This window comes from Pelodiscus sinensis, chromosome 1 (assembly GCF_049634645.1).
Source record: "Pelodiscus sinensis isolate JC-2024 chromosome 1, ASM4963464v1, whole genome shotgun sequence".
NCBI lineage: Eukaryota > Metazoa > Chordata > Testudines > Trionychidae > Pelodiscus > Pelodiscus sinensis.
Genome location: NC_134711.1, coordinates 170,159,817 through 170,180,869, shown reverse-complemented (window position 1 = coordinate 170,180,869; position 21,053 = coordinate 170,159,817). Strand labels below are relative to the sequence as shown.

General features: G+C 40.5%; 1 protein-coding gene across 24 annotated transcripts in view; it reads left to right on the top strand.

The window, feature by feature from the left end:
• The window catches only part of ROBO2 (roundabout guidance receptor 2), a 625,770-nt gene that overhangs the window by 448,636 nt on the left and 156,081 nt on the right, over window positions 1-21,053 (top strand). For 15 of the 24 annotated variants that reach the window (XM_075909832.1, XM_075909831.1, XM_006136940.3 and 12 more), the window contains exon 5: window positions 1,855-1,993. In XM_075909832.1, coding sequence (XP_075765947.1) covers window positions 1,855-1,993 — 139 coding nt within the window. Of the gene's footprint in view, window positions 1-1,854; window positions 1,994-3,661; window positions 3,779-21,053 lie in introns of all 24 variants that reach the window. The other 9 variants (XM_014580520.3, XM_014580517.3, XM_014580512.3 and 6 more) reach the window with 1 other exon arrangement.

The following is a 21,053-nucleotide window of genomic DNA, read 5'->3' as shown; positions in this document are numbered from 1 at the left end:
TTTTTTAATCAGTACATGCTAAAAAAACAAAGCTTATTACTCAGGGCATCATTTAGTTTCTTATAGTGGAGTTAGTCATGGAGATCTAGATGCACTGAAGGGTATTTTCACTTTCCCCCAAAACATAAAGAATTGATTATCATGAAAGGCAGAATACTGCAGTAAATAGCCTATTAGTCTTATATTGCTTGGCAAGTCATATATTCTTATGGCTAAACTGTAGGTTTCAAAACACACCATGTATGTGGAATGGCGTGAAGCAAAGATGAGTACTCAGACAGACACTAGGGAAAAACAACATAAAAGATAAAAGATTTAGAAAACCTGATTTATGAGGAAAGATTAAGAAAAACTGGACTTGTGTAATCTTGAGATAAGAAGACTGAGGGGGGAAGGGGTTAGTAAGTCTTCAAACATGTTTAAGGGCTGTAATAAGAGGATCATGATCAGTTGTTCTTCATGTCCACTGAAGGTAGGACAAGAAGTAATGGTCTTAATCTTCAGCAGGGGAGATGTAGGTTAGAGATTAGTAAAAACTTTCCAGCTATAAGGACATTTAAGCACTGGAATAGGTCATCAGAAAAGGTGGTGGAATCACTGTCACTAGATGTTTTTAAGAACGAGTTAGATGAACACCTGTCAGAGATGGTGTAAAAGAGTTCTGTTAAGTTTTTATTCCAGAAGGTGAGATGTGCAGATCACTCCCACTTACCTACAGTTAGAAGCTTATGTTCAGGCTCCAGTTTCTTAGTTCTTGCAAGGGGGAGGGCGGGATCCTGCCTCTTAGTGGCCCTTTTCATGCCTCTTCTGATGACGGATTGAAAGGAAAATAAATGTGGCAATGCACCTGATAATAACTTCTTCCCAAAGCCAGTTCAGTGGGGGAAAGGACTTACATTACCTTGTTACTTAATAGCTGTAAGAGTAGCCATTTTCTAGGAGTTCTATGTGGGTAGCTGAATCAGGCTCACACTGCCAGGCTAACCCTAGGAGTTTAATGCATTCCCTGCATAGCTGGGCATTGTGATCTTGTGACTGGGAGTACTTGATTCGAGTACTTGCAGCTTCAGGTGACATTTCAGCGATCTCTCCCTCTGGCTCATTACAGTTTCCTCTCTACACCATACACAGAACATTTCCGGTGGCTTCCTCATCAGTGTTCGTTCTATACCCTATCAGGAATGGTCTAGGTTTATTTAGCCCTGCATCAGACCAGGGAGCTGGATTTGTTGACTTCTTGAGTTCCCTTTCAATCCTACATTTCTGGGATTCTATGAATCTTTGTCTGGGCTTCTCCTTGTACATGGTGGGGGTGGACGGAGGCAATCTATTCCAAGTATTACTGATCCTGGCACACTGGCCCCACTCTGTGGCATTAGGCAGAAATTTCCTGCCCCATTTTCTGATTCTCATTTCCCACAAACTGTCTGTATACTACTCAGAGTAGAGGGAATATGATTTCAACTGTGTGGCTATTGTGAAATTATGGAAATATGGGATTTTTTGCTTGCCCTCTTTGACTGGTGGCTCAGTGAAGCAAATAATCATAGACTTAGTATTTTGTAGCCTGATATTGCATATTTGGGACTAAAGCTGATGAAGTTAAAATATTTGTTCTCTTTGTTAAGCTACTTCATATGTGGAAGCTGATTATATGGTTTTGCTGCCCTTGTGGCATGCAGTTTTTATGTTTTATGCAGAATATGTTGTGCTAGCCACTGACTTTCCTTCTTTGTTCTTAACAATTGATAACATCTGTGTACATTATCATCAATCTCATCATTATCAATTCATCTATATTTATGCCACTTTAAAATCCAACTCACTGCATGCCATTTTAAAATCTCTTTCAAGAACGACCCACGTTTTTAAGGAGACCAATTAACCAAGTGGTTCTGGAGGAAGAGGCAGTAGAATTCCGATGTCAGGTCCAGGGGGATCCCCAGCCAACAGTCCGGTGGAAGAAGGATGATGTGGATTTGCCAAGAGGAAGGTAAGAGTGACCATTCTTATTCTCATTGTCAGCCTCTCTTCTCTGGTTAACCTTTATTCTCTAATGTAAAACCCTATTGATTAGATATAATAGCTAAGGATGTTTATTGCCTGTTTGTCATATTAGCATGTATCATAATCAGGAGTGCTGACCAGCACCTGGTGACTAAGGGGTTAACTATGTTTCCTGTACCTAGCCAGGTATCGGGTGGTTGGCCAATAACAGCAAAGGTAGGAATTTCAAACTGGAAAAGAAGAGTTTTTCTCTCTGTTTCTTTGTTTGAGATTTAGAGTGGTTTCTTCCAAGACTGAAGGAGATAGGAGGCCCATCTCTCTACAAGAATAGATTTCTTACAATGTGTAAGTAGGGCAAAGTTTAGATAGTCCATCAGGATTTTGTTGTTTTTCCTGGTTTGGGAATTTGGAACTGATGTCTGAGCTGGTTAAGTACTGTGCAGGGGGTCAGTCTAGATGATCATAATGGTCCCTTCTGACCTTAAAGTCTATAAGTGTTTGGTCTTTCTTTATAACTAAGTTTTCGCCCAGGGATTTTTTTCTGAGTACCGTATATCAATTGGCGGCCCTTTCCATCTAGCCACTTTACCATGCTTGCAACTGTAGTTATGTTTTGATAATAAAAGTTTGGGTTTTTTTTCTAATTAACCAGAATTGGTTGATTGGCTCGTCCTTGGACTCAGTGCCTAACTGCAAGGGCAGAGTCCATTATTGTCTGTCATTCCCTTCCTGATTTTCCCAACTCCAAGTAAAACAGAGGTTGGGATAGGGGAGAGTTTTACCTTAGGGAGGAGGTTTCCCAAGTGATCTCTTCCCTGGTTTTCTTGGAATTACTTGGGTGGTGGCAGTGGATTTCTCCAAAATCCGGGTATTAGGATTTGGGAAGGAAGTTTTTGTACCAAAGCCTGTAAAGACAAGGTTTTCAGGTTCTCTTGTGGGCCCCCACTTCTGCATTTGACATGCCAGAGTGGGGAACAGCGTTGACAGAATGTAACGTGCTCCTGAGCTGGTGGACTAAGGAAAACCATTTGAGGTACAATCACCCAAGTAAGAGTGTTTTGGAGAGGAGAGTGGTAGAGAGTTATTTTGTCAACTTGGCCATTCACTTCACTTGAAGAACATGTCTGATGAACCTTCACAAACAAGAGAGGTAAATACTTTAGAAAGCTGACAGTCCAGAGAATAATTTACAGATGCTCTAGAAGGAGCAAATTGACTACTTGGAAGCTGTAGTTCGAAAGCATAAAATAAGACAGACTGGAAGAGTTTGCTGGCTCTTCTCCAGTCTTATGCAATGGTTTGAGGCTGGAAACTAAGTCTTTCTTTTCTGAAATATTTTGGAAAGTAAACAACAAAATGCCAGAAATAGGGAAAAGAAAGTTAAGAGGGGCCAGTCATTAGTAACAGATGTCCTGGCAGGAGGAAACACAGAAGAAACACACACAAGAGAGTTAGTTCAAATTGAAAACATATATTTCCCCAGTGCAAGGGAAAAATAAGGCAACACCTTGAAAAGATAGTTATTAAATCATAGGTGAATGTTAATATACTAAATTTATATACTACAATTGGAGAGGACTGAGCAAATATGAAGGAAAATAACTCCAGCTGTGAGCACATTCAGTAAGGGTGCTCCCATTGAAATTAATTGCAGAGCTCCCATTGGTCTCATTGGAAGGGAAACCAGCAGAAGCAGCCATATTCAACAACCAAGCATTCCTCCTTACCTGATCAAGCACAAACAAAAAGCAGTGTTTATATTTCCAGCAAGGTAAAATGTTTGATCAGAAATTAGTTTTTTTATGACATGTTGTTGATATACAAGTAGAAATAATGTTAACGGTAGTTTGCATTCATCATCTAACCTTTTGTTCCTCTCCCACATAAACAATATACTGAGTCATACTCATATTGTCTTTTATCATTCTTAAAACATTGTGTATATGGACAGGTAAAGTGACATAAAAAGTAGCACAGAAACATTTAAATGTGTTTTATAAGCACATATCTAGTCAATAGAATAGTACTTTCTGCTGAAAAGGACCTTGATTTACTAAGTGTTTTGGTTTTTTTTGAAGTATTAATAATTACAGTTCTGTGTCTTGCTCCATTATGCCCCATATGAGTTTGTGTTTACAAAAGATGTTGTGAAAGGTAGCAAGAACATTTTGTCTGATAAACTGTACTTATCCCTTCACCCCACAACCGCGCGTTGGCACACTAAAGGCCTCTTAACACCCTCATGTGGTGATCAAAGTGACTATCAAAAGGGATTCTTATGATGCCTAAACTATGAGGTCAGGGTCTCATTTCCCTGTTTATATGCACATAAATGTGGTGGCTCAACAAGAATTAGCGGAGACATAATTTCTGAAACTGGCGGGAGCATGCTCAACTGTGCCTCCACTTCTGTTCTCCTTATGCTATTATAGTGACGCTACTATTTATACTTGCACTAGTTCTCTTCAAGTTACCATGTATACATGTACATGAGAAGAAGCAGAGCTCTAGTTCTTACTGTAGACTTAGCTTTTGTGAGTCTCAATTTCTGTGTGCTTAATTTACGGTAACTTACAGATGCCTGATTTTGAGAAAATGCTCAGCAACTGCCCTCTGAAAATCAGACTCCATTTAGACGTCTCAAATTGGTCATCCAACATCACCATACTAAAAGGGATCTATGTATCCACCATTGTCTCTTCCTGGATACATATTTAGTAATCCAAAGATTTTGCTGCTCTTGGTTTGAAGGGTATGACCAGTCTACTGTTCTTTCATTATCTACTTGACTCACAATTCACATGTAGAAACCTGCTCATCTTGTTGCTTTATCTGCTAAGTTTGATAAATATTTCACACTGACAAAGAACTTCTATTTTCTGGATTTTGAAATATTTAATATGTGGCATAATAGTAATAATAATAATAATAATTAATAATTAAAAATGCTGTTTTTCAAAAATGTGTTCACTGGAATTTGTTTCTGTCTACCTATAGTATTCAGCCTAGTGAAGTATCATGACATCAAAACTAATGTGATATAATAGATATTGAATTTGAATATATTGAAATGTATTTTAATCTAATATTGTAAATATCTATTATTTTAGGAACTGATCCTGAAAATGCTGTTGCCAGCTGTAGTGTTTTCTGTTGTGCACTGGTCACTGAAGCCAGTGGTAGCAACTCAAAGTGGCAACAATACTCTTAGGCTATGTCTAGACTACGGAGAAGATTAGAAAGAGGATATGCAAATTCAGTGGGAATTTGCATATCTTCTTCTGGCCTCAATTTCGAAAGTGAAAGTAGTTTAGATGCGGCTTTTTCAGCAAGACCTTATTTCCCCTCCCTTTGTCGAAAAGCCACGTAAACCTCATTTTTTTGAGGAAAAGCGGCTTTTTGACAAGGGGGGGAGTTTGCTGAAAAAGCCACCTCTAAACTACTTTCACTTGTGAAAGCTCCACTTTCAAAAGTGAGATCAGAAGAAGATATGCAAATTCCTGTGGAACTTTCATATCCTCTTTTGACTCTTCCCTGTAGTCTAGACAAGCCCTATGTAGTAATTGAAAGATTGGTCTTTTATTCTCCCCATTCCTCCAAAAATAACATCAATAGAACAGGACAAATAACCCTGTTGTTTACACATGTCACTTTGCAGTTTAAGATAAAGGAAGATTTTAGATGAGCTTTTGTTCCAAATGCAATAACAAGTGTATGTCTATCTAGTGTGAGAAGTACCATCAGTGAACCTTATGATTGGAATCTTTTTATCAAAATTGGGATTTTGTTGTTTGAGCAGACCAAGATACTGTTTTGGTTTTGCATTTTGTTTCATTATGCTTAGGAAATCTATTGTGTTCAAGTGTTTTTTTTAAACATTGTTATTACTGTAAAGCCAGTGACCCTTCGCTGCCCTAGCCAGGCTACCAGCCCTGCTGCCCTCATCCCCAGCTGGCCCTCCAGCCATTGGGCTCCTGGGATCTCTAGTCCAGGAGCATCCATGGTCCTGCCAGAACACCACTATTGCCAAACCAGAGAGTGCTGGTATTTGGAGGTGCAACCTGTAGTAAGATAACCATTGTGAGTCCTTATTTAGTTTTAATTTTAACACATGATTTTGTTTTCTTCCAGGTCACTGATAAAGCTAGTATATAATATACTGCAAAGATCCAATCTCTGAGTTACCCCATTAGAAAGATACCTACTCAACAATGATCCCTCGTTTAAAATTGCTTTGTGAGACCTACCAATGAGCCAGTTTTTAGTTTATTTGATTGACAGTAATTTAATTAATGCCAGTCTTTCTTTAGCTATTTTGGTTGAGTCCTTTGGTTTAGAAGCAGTCATTCCTTCCCCCCCCCCCCCCCTCCCCTGTGATCAATGTCATGCTAGCAGGCTGACACTTGCTAGCAATCTTATCAGGAAAGCTGAGGATTTGAAAGGCATGAAAGTTGTTCTCTCTAGAGAGAGAACTAGAGCATCCTTCCCTCCCCCCTCCTTGCTGACATAGCTTGACTGAAGTAAACAGATCCAGGATGATTTACACCTGCTGGAGATTTGACCCAAATTCTTTAGGTCAGGACTGAGATACATTGGTGAGACAGTACAGGGAAGACTTGATGTGGATACAGCTGCAAAATGAGGACAGACACATGTGTGAAATTAAGCAGCAAGTCACAACTTCAACTCACAGGAGGCTACCCGCCTACCACACCTACTCTTCTATAGCAGACATTTATTTGATTCTACAGGGGATGGGGGAGGTTGCAGAGCTTCTTACCATGTAACCCATAAAGCCAAGCAAGCTCTCCTCAGTCTACCCTCAAGAAGAGTCAGCTCTCTCTGACGCTTAGCACCCTCTACCCCACCCTCACACACAGAGACAGAGCATGTAGGATGGCTACAAGGTCTGATCCTAACACAGGAGCCCAAAGCTCATCCCAAAATCTCAGGATTTTTACTTCTGGGAACCATTAATTAGTGACTCTGGCAACTGGCACAAGTTGCAATGAACAAACAATTCCATCCCAGAACCTCAGTTATGTACTAAGTACCTTCTTATTTGGCCTTCTGTGTCATGAAGGTACTATGAGGAAGGCCCATAGGAGAAAAAAATTCCTTCCTGATCTCCTAAGCTGGTGAACAGCTAGATCTACAGCATCTGTCCAGCCAGATTCACATTTCTTGTTTGGGAGGGTAGGGGACATTGCTAGAATAGAATCAAAAGAGATGCCACATTCCCCCCACCCTGGATTAAATCCTACAGGCGGGGATTGCTGGCCAATCAGCACCTTCCACTCCCCAGGTGGCCAGTGTATTCCAGAAGCTTCCAGGGGGAGGTGCTACCTATTGTCCCTTGACAAGCATCTCTTGCCCTTGCTGCTGGAACTGTTTCCCTTCACCACTAAACCCATCAATTTCTCTATTTATGTGGGTTTGTGGCATTTTTACTACCCCTTCCTGTGTTTTACATGTTCACTGAATAAGCAGATTACTTTAGTTTCTAGTCATTTCACTCTAGGACATTTTATGACCACTCAGCTTCTTTTAAGAGCTGGGTAAAGGGAGGAGACATCTACCATTTATATAAACAGAAGCTTAAAATGATGTCTTCATCATTCAAAGTGTACTTGGGACTCTACAACATTTTGAATTGGGTTTTATTTAAGCAGCAGAATTTGGAGCAATCTAAAAGAATAGCTTTTACTATATGTATTTGTTCAGTGTGGGCAAAGATATTTGTCTAGCTGTAAACCAAATGAATATCTGAAAGATGGGTAAGTGACAGCAAGACAGCTCTGTCAGTTGAAGTGAAGAGAACTTCTGAGTATTTTCTCTTTGACTGAATGGGAGATTTTTTTAAAAGAGAAAATGAAGCTAACTCACTACTTTTAAAGCACATCTGTTATAAGCACATTACATCTACACTTCAGTATAAAACCTCCAGAAAGTTTTCCCTTTGCATTTATTACATAAATAAAATCTCCTCTGAGCAGATGCTTCACCCATCTATTTGTCTTACAGCTTAGAGTGTCAATTTCCTATTTCCACAGCTGATGACATTCTTTGTGCAGCTGCCTAATGTTAGTGTATATTCTGTTTCTAAATAACATTTTCCTCTTTGTTTCATCCCAGGATTACGATGGCAGGATTATAGGAGGTGCCCACTATGGTACTAGTGTTAAAGGTTTACTAAAGGTGTAGCAATTCCAGCTTTCAAATTTTCTATTTCAATTATGCTAAAACATGAATTTTGCTATAGAGAGGGTTAGGCCCTGATTCTTCAATGAGGACCTAGTTCGAAGCAATTGTACAAGGTAATGTGCAAGATCAGGATATTAGCTTATAAGAATCTTAATTTTTTTTTCTCTCTCTCAATGTAAATTCTTCTTTAAACTTTGTTTATTGAGAAACCTAACAGTAGGAGAAACATAATCACATATTGTACTTAGGAGATATTAGTCAAATTATATAGCTATTTCAACACCAAACTTTGTATTCCATAGTAATTGAAAAATACTTCAGTTCCTCAGAAACCTTACTATTATAGATTTAATTATAAAGCTCCTTTTGTGAATAATGTGTTTCTCAACTTGCAGCTGGATTGATTATGAAAAACAAGCTGCTCATAACTTCAGAAGAAACGAGTATTTTAAAGTTATAGTAATAAGAAAGTTGTAATCTAGCATTTTTGTTCAGATTCCCATTTGCAAAAAATAAAAGAATGATGTTATTTTAAAAATGAATTTGAATAGAATTATAAAGTGTGGATTGGTATTTTATAGGAAGATGATTTTTCAGAGTTGGATGTCTGGAGTGTTTTCTCTGTTAGAATTTTCAGAAATGTCTGTGTGGTTATGGAACAGAAATCCCAATGAAACAGATTTATTTGTAAAAAAGAAAGAAAAGTCATCGTTAGAATTATTAAAGGAATCATATGCATACAACAGTTACAAAGTTCTTGATTCAGGCTTGCAGAGTTGTTAAGATAAATTTCTGGCTCAAAGTCAAATCTCTTGTTATTTCCAAATCATTGGAAAGACCTTATTTCCTTTGTTGCTTCCACATAATTGGAAAGACCTATACCACCATTGGTATAAGCCCATAGTCCAGAGGCATGATCAAGAAAGAGAGAAAATGGTGGAGTCCCCAGGGCCTTTTATATCTTTTCCTGTGTGGAAGAAATCCCATTGTTCTGGCTGTGGGAAAGTACAGCAACAAGATGGTGGTGTCCAGTTACATAAGTCATTACATGGGCAAATCACCTGTCTATGCATGACTCTGTTCTTTGCAGGTAGATGCAATTGCCCCCACGCTAGTCTGAACATTCACAGGAAGGCTCATCAGATATGGATTGGCACTTCCTCATGCCCATTGTAAGTCAAGTGCTCCTATTCAACTGGAATAGTCCCTTCACAATAGGCTATCAAATGCCTCACTCGTTCAACTTAGAATAAACCACATAAAAATACGTGGAATGAGGAGTAGGAGGAAGCCTAGTTCGAACTACCTAGTTCGTGCCGCGTGTAGCCGCGCGGCACGGGGTTCGAACCAGCGGGGATTTAAAAATGGCGGTGCCCCCTTATGCAAATGAAGCCCGGGAAATTCAAATCCCAGGCTTCATTTGCAATTGCGGTATGCCTACATTACCCCGCTATTTCGAACTAGCAGGGTAGTGTAGACATACCCTTAGATGCTTTTTAAAATCTCATTTGGCAGCAACCCACCTCATTAGGTGCATAAACATCTTTGTTTTTTTAAATAATCATTTAGCAGCTCTCTAATTCATTATCGTCTGTAAAATGAGATCATAGCATTTGGGGGAGGCAATAGTATTGTGAGGATAATAGCATTGTGGGGGTAAAATAAAGACTGTGAGATGTTCAGATATTATAGAAATAAGAAGACATGTATGTATTTTAGATAGGCTTTATTATTTAAAACATGGAAGCAGGTACTGCAAGGAAAATAGGTAAAGGTTTTGGTGCCTGGTTCATCTTTATTAACCACATTCAGGGTACGTCTACACTACAACGTTAATTCGAACTAACTTAGTTCGAATTAGTTAATTCGAACTAAGCTAATTCGAACTAACGGATCTAGACTAAAAAACTAGTTCGAATTAGCGTTTTGCTAATTCGAACTAGCAAGTCCACATTGAGTGGACTCTGAACAGGGCTTAAGGATGGCCGGAAGCAGTGCCGGCAGGGCATAAGAGGAGGACTTAGAGCATGGAGATGCTCTCTCAGGCTAGCCGAGGGCTGCGCTTAAAGGGTCCCGACCCCCACCCCGGACACACAGTTCTAAGGGGTGCCCCGCTTGCAAAGAAGTTCTGGCTTGGAGTGCCCGGAGTACCCACACTGGGCACATCACACCACTCGGCCATCAGCCCGGCTGCACTTGCCGCAGGCTGCCATGTGGGGAGAGAGGGTAATTTGGGGGCTGGAGGAGAGCTTCCACCCCCAAAGCCCGCAGAGCCAGCCCAGTCCTCCCCATCGGGGGCTCGTACCCCATTCCTCCCTCACCTCCTTCCACTTACCCTTCCCTAGCCCCCCTTCTTATTGATGTACAAAATAAAGATAACGTTTCTTCCAACATTGACTCTGTCTTTATTGAACAAAACTGGGGGGAGACTGGGAAAAGGAGGTGGGAGAGGGGAAGAGAAAGGCTGGGAGAAGGGAGGGCAACTAACATGATCAGGGGTTGGGAACAGGTCCCAGATGAAGAAAGGCTACAGAGACTGGGACTGTTCAGCTTAGAAAAGAGGAGACAGAGGGGGGACAGGATAGAGGTCTCTAAAAGCAGAGGTTGGGTGGAGAGGGTGCATTCAGAAAAGTTCTTCCTGAGTTCCCATAAAGAAGGACTAGAGGACACCAAAGGAAAGGAATGGGTAGCAGGCTTGAAACTAGTAAGAGAAAGTTGTTCTTCTTCACCAAGCAAATAGTTAACCTGTGGAACTCCTTGCTGCAGGAGGCTGTGAAGGCTACAACTAGAACAGAGTTTAAAGGGAAGTGAGATCAAGTCATGGAGGTTGGGTCCATGGAGTGCTATTAGCCAGGGGGTAGGAGTGGTGTCCCTGCCCAAAGTTTGTGGAAGGCTGGAGAGGGATGGCACGAGACAAATGGCTTGGTCACTGTCTTCGGTCCATCCCCTCCAGGGTCCCTAGGGTTGGCCGCTGTCGGCAGACAGGCTACTGGGCTAGATGGACCTTTGGTCTGACCCAGGACGGCCATTGTAAGCTCAGGGCTCAGGGTCTGGGGTCTCAGTGGACCCCCTTGATTTTCATGCACACCTGCTCCTGGGTGGCCAGGCTGGCAGCTCTCCAGCCCTAGCCGGCCACTTTCCTGTGCCTAGTGCGGAGATCGTGGACGAGGTCTACGATGTCCGCACTAGCCCAGGAAGGTGCCCGCCTCTTGCGGTCCAGGGCAAGCTCCCGGGAGCCGCCAGCCTGGTCCCGGGAAGAGGGGGTGGGCTGGGGGACATCGGGTGGGTGGCTCTGTGCTGTGCCAGGTGCAGGGTCTGCTGGCTGGGTGCTGGCAGGCTTGCACCTGGCACGGGCACCGTAGCCAGCCCGTGCCCCTTTAAGGGGTCCGGGGCCGGGAGGGGGGCATAGAGTTTCCCTGGTGTTGGCCAGAGTGGCCACCAGGGAAAGCTGGGGAGGGCTAGCCTCCCACTAGTTCGAATTAAGGGGCTACACACCCCTTAATTCGAACTAGCTAGTTCGAACTAGGCTTAATCCTCGTAAAATGAGGTTTACCTAGTTCGAACTAAGCGCTCCGCTAGTTCGATTCAAATTCGAACTAGCGGAGCGCTAGTGTAGCGCCTATTAAAGTTAGTTCGAACTAGCGTCCGTTAGTTCGAACTAACTTTGTAGTGTAGACATACCCATAGTTACAGCACTCAGTACAGGCAGTCCCCGGGTTACGTACAAGATAGGGACTGTAGGTTTGTTCTTAAATTGAATTTGTACATAAGTCGGAACTGGCGTCCAGATTCAGCCGCTACTGAAACTGACCAGCGGCTGACTACAGGAAGCCCGAGGCAGAGTTTCTCTGCCCCGGGCTTCCTGGAATCAGCCGCTGATCAGTTTCAACAGCAGCTGAATCTGGACACCTGGGACAGAGCAGCTGGGGCGCTGCCGGGTAAGTCCCCGCAGCGCCGCACCTCGGCGCTGCGGGGACCAACCCGGCAGCACCCCAGCTGCTCTACCCCAGGTGCCCCCAAGTCAGCTGCTGCTGAAACTGATCAGCGGCTGATTCCGGGAAGCCTGGGGCAGAGCAACTCTGCCTCGGGCTTCCTGGAGTCAGCCGCTGGTCAGTATCAGCAGCGGCTGACTTGGGGACGCCTGGGGCAGAGCAGCTGGGGTGCTGCCGGGTTGGTCCAGTAGCGCCGAGGAGCGGCGCTGCGGGACCAACCAGCAGCACCCCAGCTGCTCTACCACAGGCGTCCGTGAGAAAAGCCTGGTCTGCTGGGGGGGGGCACTCTAGCTGCGCCCCTCCCCCCCCAGCAGACCAGGGAGACGCGGGCAGCGGGACCGAGATGCGCTGCGGTCCCGCCGCCTGGGTCCTCCGCGGCTTTGCTCTGCGTCTCCCTGGTCTGCTGGAGGCCCCTCCCCCCAGCAGACTAGGGAGACGCGGAGCAGCTTTTCTCGCTCCAGCGGACTCGGGCGGTGGGACTGCGGCGCGTCTGGGGGTCCCGCTGCCCACGTCCTCCGCAGCGAGAAAAGCCCCGTTTGTAAGTACGGATCCGACATAAGTCGGATTCGCGTAACCCGGGGACTGTCTGTATTTGTTTCCAAAGAAACTGGCCATGAATTAAGAAAGCTCTTCATATGCACATTTTATGTGATAATATTGCTATCTATAGCCACATTATCCCATGTTTCTTACATTGTTTTAATTATATAAACATTTATAGTCTTTTGCAGAGCACAAACTACTCCCACTAAATTAACAATTCCCTATATTACAAATGTTGATACTAAGCCAACAGGGAAGATAATAGTACACTCTGAACTCTGGGATGCATAAAGCTTCATTACGGAGGCTGTCCATTTTGAATCAATGACTCAAGACTGAAATGCATTGTGGTCAAGGATAGAGGCACATGGTGTATATTATATTTTAATTGCTCTAAAAATTCTACATCAGTCTGTAGCTACCACCTGCGTTGAGGCTAGAGGAATATTTAATCAACTATGACTTGTGTCAAACTGCTGAAGATGAACAGGAGATTGTGGAGCCACTAGCCTAATGCCCTTAGCTAAAATATTAGGTTCACTACTTCATGAATAAAGTTAGCTTGACATATAAATGATGATACAGGTAGACAGGACAAAGATGATATCAGAGAAACTGAGGACAAAAGATGTCAAAGTAGCTATGGTAGACAGAAGGACAAGGACATAGTATTTTTTAAAAAGATCAGTATGTCCAGTTTTCTCCTTGGTCCATGCTTAGTGTAAATAGGACTGACTTACTCCTAAGAAATGGGCAGTTACAGTTAAGGCCTCTAACCAAATATGGCCTTACTTAAATCATGACTCTGCTTGTTTTAATCCTTAGAACAGGGAGAAGGGCATTGTTATTTTTTGAAATTCTTCGGTGGGGGGACTTTTCTTTGGCTTTCTATTTAATAACATTTGAATAGAGTTTGTGCAGTGTTGTTTCATGTCCTCAAATTTTCTAGTAAAGTCTAAGAGAGCAGCTGCATAGCCTGTAATTATGTAGCAAGTAATACGGGACTTTTTTTTCTTGAGGAAGTGAAGAGATTTGCAATTACAAGTTAAAATTTATGACATGCCATAATAACTGTTTAAACCTTTTACACAGAAGATAGCAGTGCCAGCTCTTCATGACAGTAAGGCTACCTCAGAGAATGTATTTATCAGTTGCCTTAAATATATCTTAAGTAGCAGTCACATGGATTTTTTTATCCCAGCCCAGAACAGCTGGTTGAACTCTGTAAATACATCTTTAATGAAATTACGACTTACATTTGTAAGTGGCATTTATAGATGTTGTCTGATTAAATGAACATTGTACTAAGGAATGAAAAGTGGCAACTGCACCAGCAGAAAATGTTTGGTTTTTACACCATCCACACAATGGAAGAAGGTAGACAGGGAAACCTTAAGTTATACTTCAGAATTAAAGTGATAGGTAATTTACAAAAAGTGCATTAATAAGTGTTATGAGATTGAGGATTATTATATGAAACACAGCATAGAAAATCATAAAAAGCAGACATTGTTATTTATTTTGAATTGACAGTGTTCATTTTAAACATTATTTTGGAAAAAACATTCCCGAGTTGTCAAAGGATAATCACTTATGGGTATAAGTAAAGAAAGTCATTCAGATCTCTTATTTTATATTTAATTTGATTAAGCATTGATTTTGATTTGATTTCATATTTAATTTGATGAAGTGAGAAAAATATAAGTACCAATTTTAGTCACAAGTCATAATTAGAAGTTCTCATTTTGTTCAAGTATGAATTTGGTTACATTGTGTCCTTAGGTATAAAGCTCACGCTTTAGAGGTAGCTCTGACACACTTTTAAATCTAGTATCTTTTTTATTGCTTGGCAAATAATTTCATATATACTCTATGGGCATAAATTCCATTAGTCAGATTTCTGATTTTCATGCATTGTCAGGCAGAGATCTAGTTTCCAGGATGGGTTGGCCCTGGTGATTTCTATAGGCACAAAACTGCAAGTACAAGTTTGGATTTTAAAAATTAGTTCTTTAGTGACTACAGTAGTAGGACTTCTCAGAAAGACTTTCAAATAAGGCTTGTATCATTTTTTTAAATGAATACAAGTCAGAAATGTTCAGTTCTAAAAAGGATTTAGGTCGGGCCTGATCCAAACACTTGCATTTGATCCACAGCACTTACATTTCCCTTTGATTCAAACGTCTATCAGGATCAGGCCTTACAAGCTGTTTCAATAAGCAGGTATGAAATTGTGTCATTGTGAATTCTGTTGTATAAAAGAAGCACTACATAACAACATATCTGTTTTGTGGATGGAACAGTTTGGTATTTAATTGCAGCCTCCTCTAGATACAGCCAAGGAGAGAATGACCTTTCAATGAAATATGAGTTAATAACACTATAGTGCTGAGTGCTTTGGTCTAGTTAATCTTGGTGCAGATTGTAACAAAATGCAGTCTAATGTGTACTGAAAATTAATTAGAGGAAAGACTGCGTTTTAATGGTGTGATGGGTTTCATCTTTGGTTACATCAGCAATTTTCTATTCCAATTAATAACAATTAACCATACTAAATAAAGGAATCAGGGGAAAGGTTTGTCATATTAACTGTAGCACTCACTCTATATCACCTTACTTCTATAGTGTTTTCCATTCTCAGCATTTTGCTTCCTAAACTAACCATCAAGGAGAGACTGACTCCCTTTATGAGGAGCATAGGGGACAAAACAGGATGTGTTAAATAGCTTGTCAAAGCGAGATAGTAAAAGAAAGAGGTTTAATGTGCCACCTGCATACTTATGTGCAACTGAAGAGATCAGAGATACTTTCCAGAGAATGTTGCTGTTCAGAGTTAAATACAGCACATGACTGATACATGGTGAATTATAATATAAATGGTAAATATTTCATACAGCCTATCAGACCAAAAGTAGAACTGCAAGTACAAACATGTTTATTTGCTGCTATCCTAAAGCAAGTGAAGAGGTTTTCCCATAAAGTCATTTAAAACTGGGAATGTGTATGCTCGTATATAATTCTGACCAACTAGCGTGGTGGTGCACCTCACCAGCGCACTCTCTCATGTTGGCCCTTCCCCTAAGGATTCCCCCACTCCTTTGCGTTTAGAAGTCAACATCTCTCCAGTGAGTTGAGGAAGGAAGTTGACAGCTCTCAAAAGCGTTATTAGTGCAAGTTCTCTGTTTGCATACTCATGAAGACAATCCTGCATCAATGTAGTTCAAATCTGGAAGATTTTCGTTACAATCACATGACTATGAACTTAAAGGAACCTTCCTGACTAGTAATTTAGTCCAGAAATGCTCACATTTTCCCGCATTCAGCTGGTGATCTGTGGAGCACGTGCAGGCTCCCCACTGATGGTTGGTCACAGATGAATTTTAGTTTTTTTCCACCTTTTAATTTTTTGTTTTAATTATTGAATTCTGAAATTCTATTGACTTAATAAAGTTCTGGAACAATGCCCCAGTCCAATACTATTCAATTGATGCATGATTCAAGCTTTACACTTTTCTGTATGTTATTGCATAATAAATAAATGCTGTTGAAACTCTATGATGTAGATTTGCATTCAAATTAAAAATTCTTAATATGACCTATTCCACTCTTTCACCCTCTGTAATATTGGAAAATTTTGGATGTGCCAAATAAAAAGCTTGGTAATTACATTGTTTATAACATTTGCTTAAAAAAATGGCAAATGTTGAGCAGTTTCTTAGAGTTCAGGCTAAGGAAACCTGTTTTTTTTTTCATGTACTACCCTCTTTCAAGACTATAAAGTAATTTGGGTCTTTGATAAATAATTACTATGTTTTGATTAACTAATGTATGTTTTTTAAAAAAAAGTGTGAAAAAATTGCATGGAAACACTTTCAGAAAAGCTGGGAATGAGAAATAAGATGAATCTTCCACCAACAGAAATAGGAATTAGGGCCAATAACCACCAGCTCATTGGTACTGATGAGAAGGTAAGGGACATAGAGATTTTCCTCTCTCATTTTCAGTGTATTTCCTCCCTGTAAAGGATATGAAAGATGAATTCTTCTTAGAAGAAATCAGAGGTTGTGCATGAAACCACTGTACAAGGCTTTTTATACTGTAAGAACCAACAAACTTCTGACGTGCCAACTTCTGTTAGGTTTTATGATGAGAACAGTTCAACAACAGTGAAACAACTGGTTTCTGTAACATGATTTTGAGTTCAACTGTAACATCAAAAATGCTTAAATTAGAATATTAGCATGATTTCCTCTTTACTGACCATGTCATGCTTTGTTATTTATTTACAATAGAATTTAGAAAATATTTCTATTAATTTCACTGACAAGACTACCATGGTTAATCATCATGCTTAAGGCAAAGAAGCATGGACCAGTCAACACAAATACTGATCATTTCAAAATGTTAACAAGCATCATGTATGGACTTCTTTAAAAAAACAACAACCTCTTTTAGCTATATAAAATCATGCAGAGTGAATTCAAGATGTTGATCTTGGCTCAAGCTTAGTTATTGGATTCTAGCCATTTGCTGTACCCTTAAAAAAACATTTATAAGCAGGAATGAACATAAAGTAGTATTTCCCCCTTTCTTTAAAGTGAATTTTGTGACTGTGAAAAGTACTAGATTGACAGCCCTGAGACTTGAGAGTCTTGTGTTGACAGATGAATTACGACATGGGCAGCAGTAATGTCCCCAGTGCCTGACAAATACATTTCAGCTCTGATGTAAAAAGCAATTCAGAGCTAGGAGGGTAGGTCTCCATGCCAATTCATTATGGGTATAAGCTACAGCTGAGAGTGAGCCTTCCAGGCCTGATAAACAGAATTATGGTACTGGGGCCCATTCTAGTATTCTAAAAATAGCTATGTGGCTCTTGCAGAACCTGGGGAAGCATGAGCTACCCTTGTGTCTGAGGAGATTTACGGGTAGCTAGGCCGAACCTCTGATGGAGCTGCAATATTCATACATCTATTTTAATATGGTAGTGTGAGCCCCGCTATCACAAGTCTGACTCACTCCCTGCTGCAGTGTACACATACCTATAAAGAACTGGCATGGAGAATTATATGTTCAAATATATTTGTTAGGTCCTGGGGACATTTATATTACCATTTCCCATGTGGACTTTCTTAACTTAGTCTGCCAACAAAGGTGACAACTGATTCCGATTTTTGTGGCATGGAGAAGTGTCTGTTAGGAACTGAAGTGAGACCACAAAGCTGTTTCACATGGTCATCAGGTAGTAACAATTTCCAGTTATTATTGACCTTATCTGTACTTGAAGAGGATGACTCACTATCCTATTAATAAGCCCTCCTCAGCCATATAGTCAAACCTAAATATTTTGTCCTTTGTGTATGTTTTAGTGCTACAACTTTATTTCAGTATCTATCTGTTAGAGGACTTCTTTGTAGAACGTCCTTTCTCAGCACCTTAATTTTTTTTTGTCTTTTGCTATGGATTATCCTTCTTTTTTATCTAAAGCCATCAATGTGAATTTTGTCTTATTTAGATTTTGAGTTGTCAGGGATGCATACATACATACGTATGTGTGAGTGACTAATAAATATCAATAACAAAATAATGCATTGCATTCTAAGAAGTGGGGGAAATCAGACTTCTTTGCACACAACACACATTATTTCAGAGCTTAAAGCAGTTCTGCACAATGAATGTAACTGTTAGTTATATATTATTTTAACTTATTTCAGGCAATACTGATATATATTAAAGTGATATAGAATGCCAAAAGCATGTGCTGGTTAAAGGCAAAGTGAGCGTGTGGTTTTGTACTTTATATTGCTGCAATTAATGCTGAAAATGGTACTTTAATTGTAAAAATGTATTGGTAGAACACCATAAATGTTTTTAGATGAGGCCAAAAATTCTTTCCAAGTATCTAAGGTGCCAATAGCAGATGTATAATAAATTATGCCACTTAGCTCTGTCCCTTGTCAGATCCTGGGTCATACCTTGGCAGTTTCACCTGGCCTGCCTGGTTGAAGCCCTTTTAAATAGCTGTGTGAGGATTTCCCTCGCATGGTGAATTCTAGGAGATACAGGGACAGCATCGCAGATCCTATAATGTGCCTCTACCCTGCCACTGGTAGTAGGGGTCATGCCCAGGGTAAAGGGAGTGTACAGGGAGGTAGCCACTATGTGCATCAGGCTGCCATTTATGCACTGCATCTCAGAACCACACCAACAGCTGGGATCCCAGGCTCAAAGATACATAAAGGTATCGTATATCTAATTTAAAGTGTATATGAACTACTATTGTACAGCTGTCATTTATCAAAGCCAGCAATGAATGCATTTATAGATGCCAGAGAACTGCACAATTTCACAATCAGAACCACCCAATTTCTATTAGGATTTCCTTTCCAGAAATGTGTTTTCATCTGCTCACTTTCTCTTTATTTTCGGACGTATTAAAGATATTCTAACTAACTTTTTAGAGTCGGAATAATTGTATGTGATGTTTTAAAGTGTCTTTTTGTAAGCCTACATGCATCTTTTCTATATACACTTTTGAGCTGCCTTCAATGCTGAGCTCCCAGCCAGCAGCTGCAGGGCATGTTCCCAGAGATGCAGCTGGCCAGTGTTCCCTCAAATTTTTTTTGCATCCATGTGTGGAATAAATTTTTGTATATGCACCAAGGCCTGTGTGGATGTGCTTCACCAATAGAAACACATGCTGTGGGCGCTCTGCTAATCAGCTAGGCAACACCTGAATCTATCCTGTGTGGCTACTCAAGCGCTCAGCTTACAGGGAACACTTGGTCTGACCCAGCCCTGAGAATAGCTTGGTGCACACTAGGAACCCCCAGCTGGGGCATCTCCAGATCTGCCTCTCTCTGACTCCAGATCAAACACTCAGGAATTAAAGGGGCCTTGGATAGGCTGTGGAGGGAAATCTTTGCCCCTCCCCCCGCAAAAAGCGACGACTCCCTATAATCTGCAACCCCTACGTCTTTGCTGCTGCAAGTGCCATTAAAGCTCTGAAGGAGTGACACCCACAGCAGCGCAAACGTAAGGGTAGTAATGCCAGCAACCTGTGCAGCAGAGAGCGGGGAATCGTTTAGGGGTTCTGAACTGTGGTGCACTATGCTGATCAGATGTCTGGTGGCACGGATAGCCTGGCAAGAGAAAGGGTGTAGAACAATATGAATGTCATGTTGTGATTGGCACTTCCGGTGTGAGGGATAGTGGACCAACTGATCAAAGTGAAACATCTGAAAATGTGGAATTGATTATTTTAAAAACCCTATGCCTGTGGACTATTAACTTGGTAGGGCCCTACTTAAAACAACACATTTAAACATAAAAATACTACCAAGTTACTGCAAAATAGAAAATGTTTATTACAGGATGATCTAGTAGCAATCTTTATATTGACTAATGCTTTCCATTATAAAATAATGTCATTATCTTGGAACTTTTCTGTTTTGTTTTTTAATTTGCCTGACAAACTGAAAACTTATAAAATGAAGCATAGTATCTCACTTTTTGTGATCGCTACAAGACATCTGTATACAAACTCTCTTTCTAATAAAAAATAATGGCTTAGACATACTTTGGAGGAAAATCTGCAGAGGGCATAAACTGTTGTGACTTGAATTGATTTAAGTTTCACCAATTAGCACCAGTGAGAAATCTGGTCCTTCCTTTTGTACACTGCTTTCTGCAGAGACCTTAATGTTATAAGGGTCTTGTTTGCAGAACATTATGAATGCGAAAATTCATGCCCTTTGATGGATCTAATCTGCATTCACAGTTACAATGACTGAATATGCAGTCAGAGAAAATGCACACTCACATCACCAGTTAGACATTTACCAGGTCTTCTATGAGTGTAATGACTGCAGCTGCAGACACAGTTGTGCTAATTGTGCATGCAAAGTAGGCATGTAAGCACATGAGTATATTCTGTGCTTAATTGCATGGACATTTTTTGGAAATCTGGCCTTCAATGTGTTTTGTATCGTACTGTGTATATTTATACTCTTTTATGAAATAGAAAATAGCAAATCCAAAACTCTTCATTTTTAACAATCACCTATGCAACATTTGATTTGTCAAAACTTTCACACATTTCCAGTGTATTCCCTTTTGATATTTGTTAAGTTCAGAGAGATGTCTGGGTACTGAACAAATACCAAACTAAGTTTCAAAAAATGGGGAAAATTCATTATCAGTGAAGAAAAATAATTTAACTCAAGAGTTTTGATTTTTTTTAAAATTCAAACTACTGCATGAGGGTAACCTCAATATATTAGCTATTTTTAAGCATTGTAGATTAAT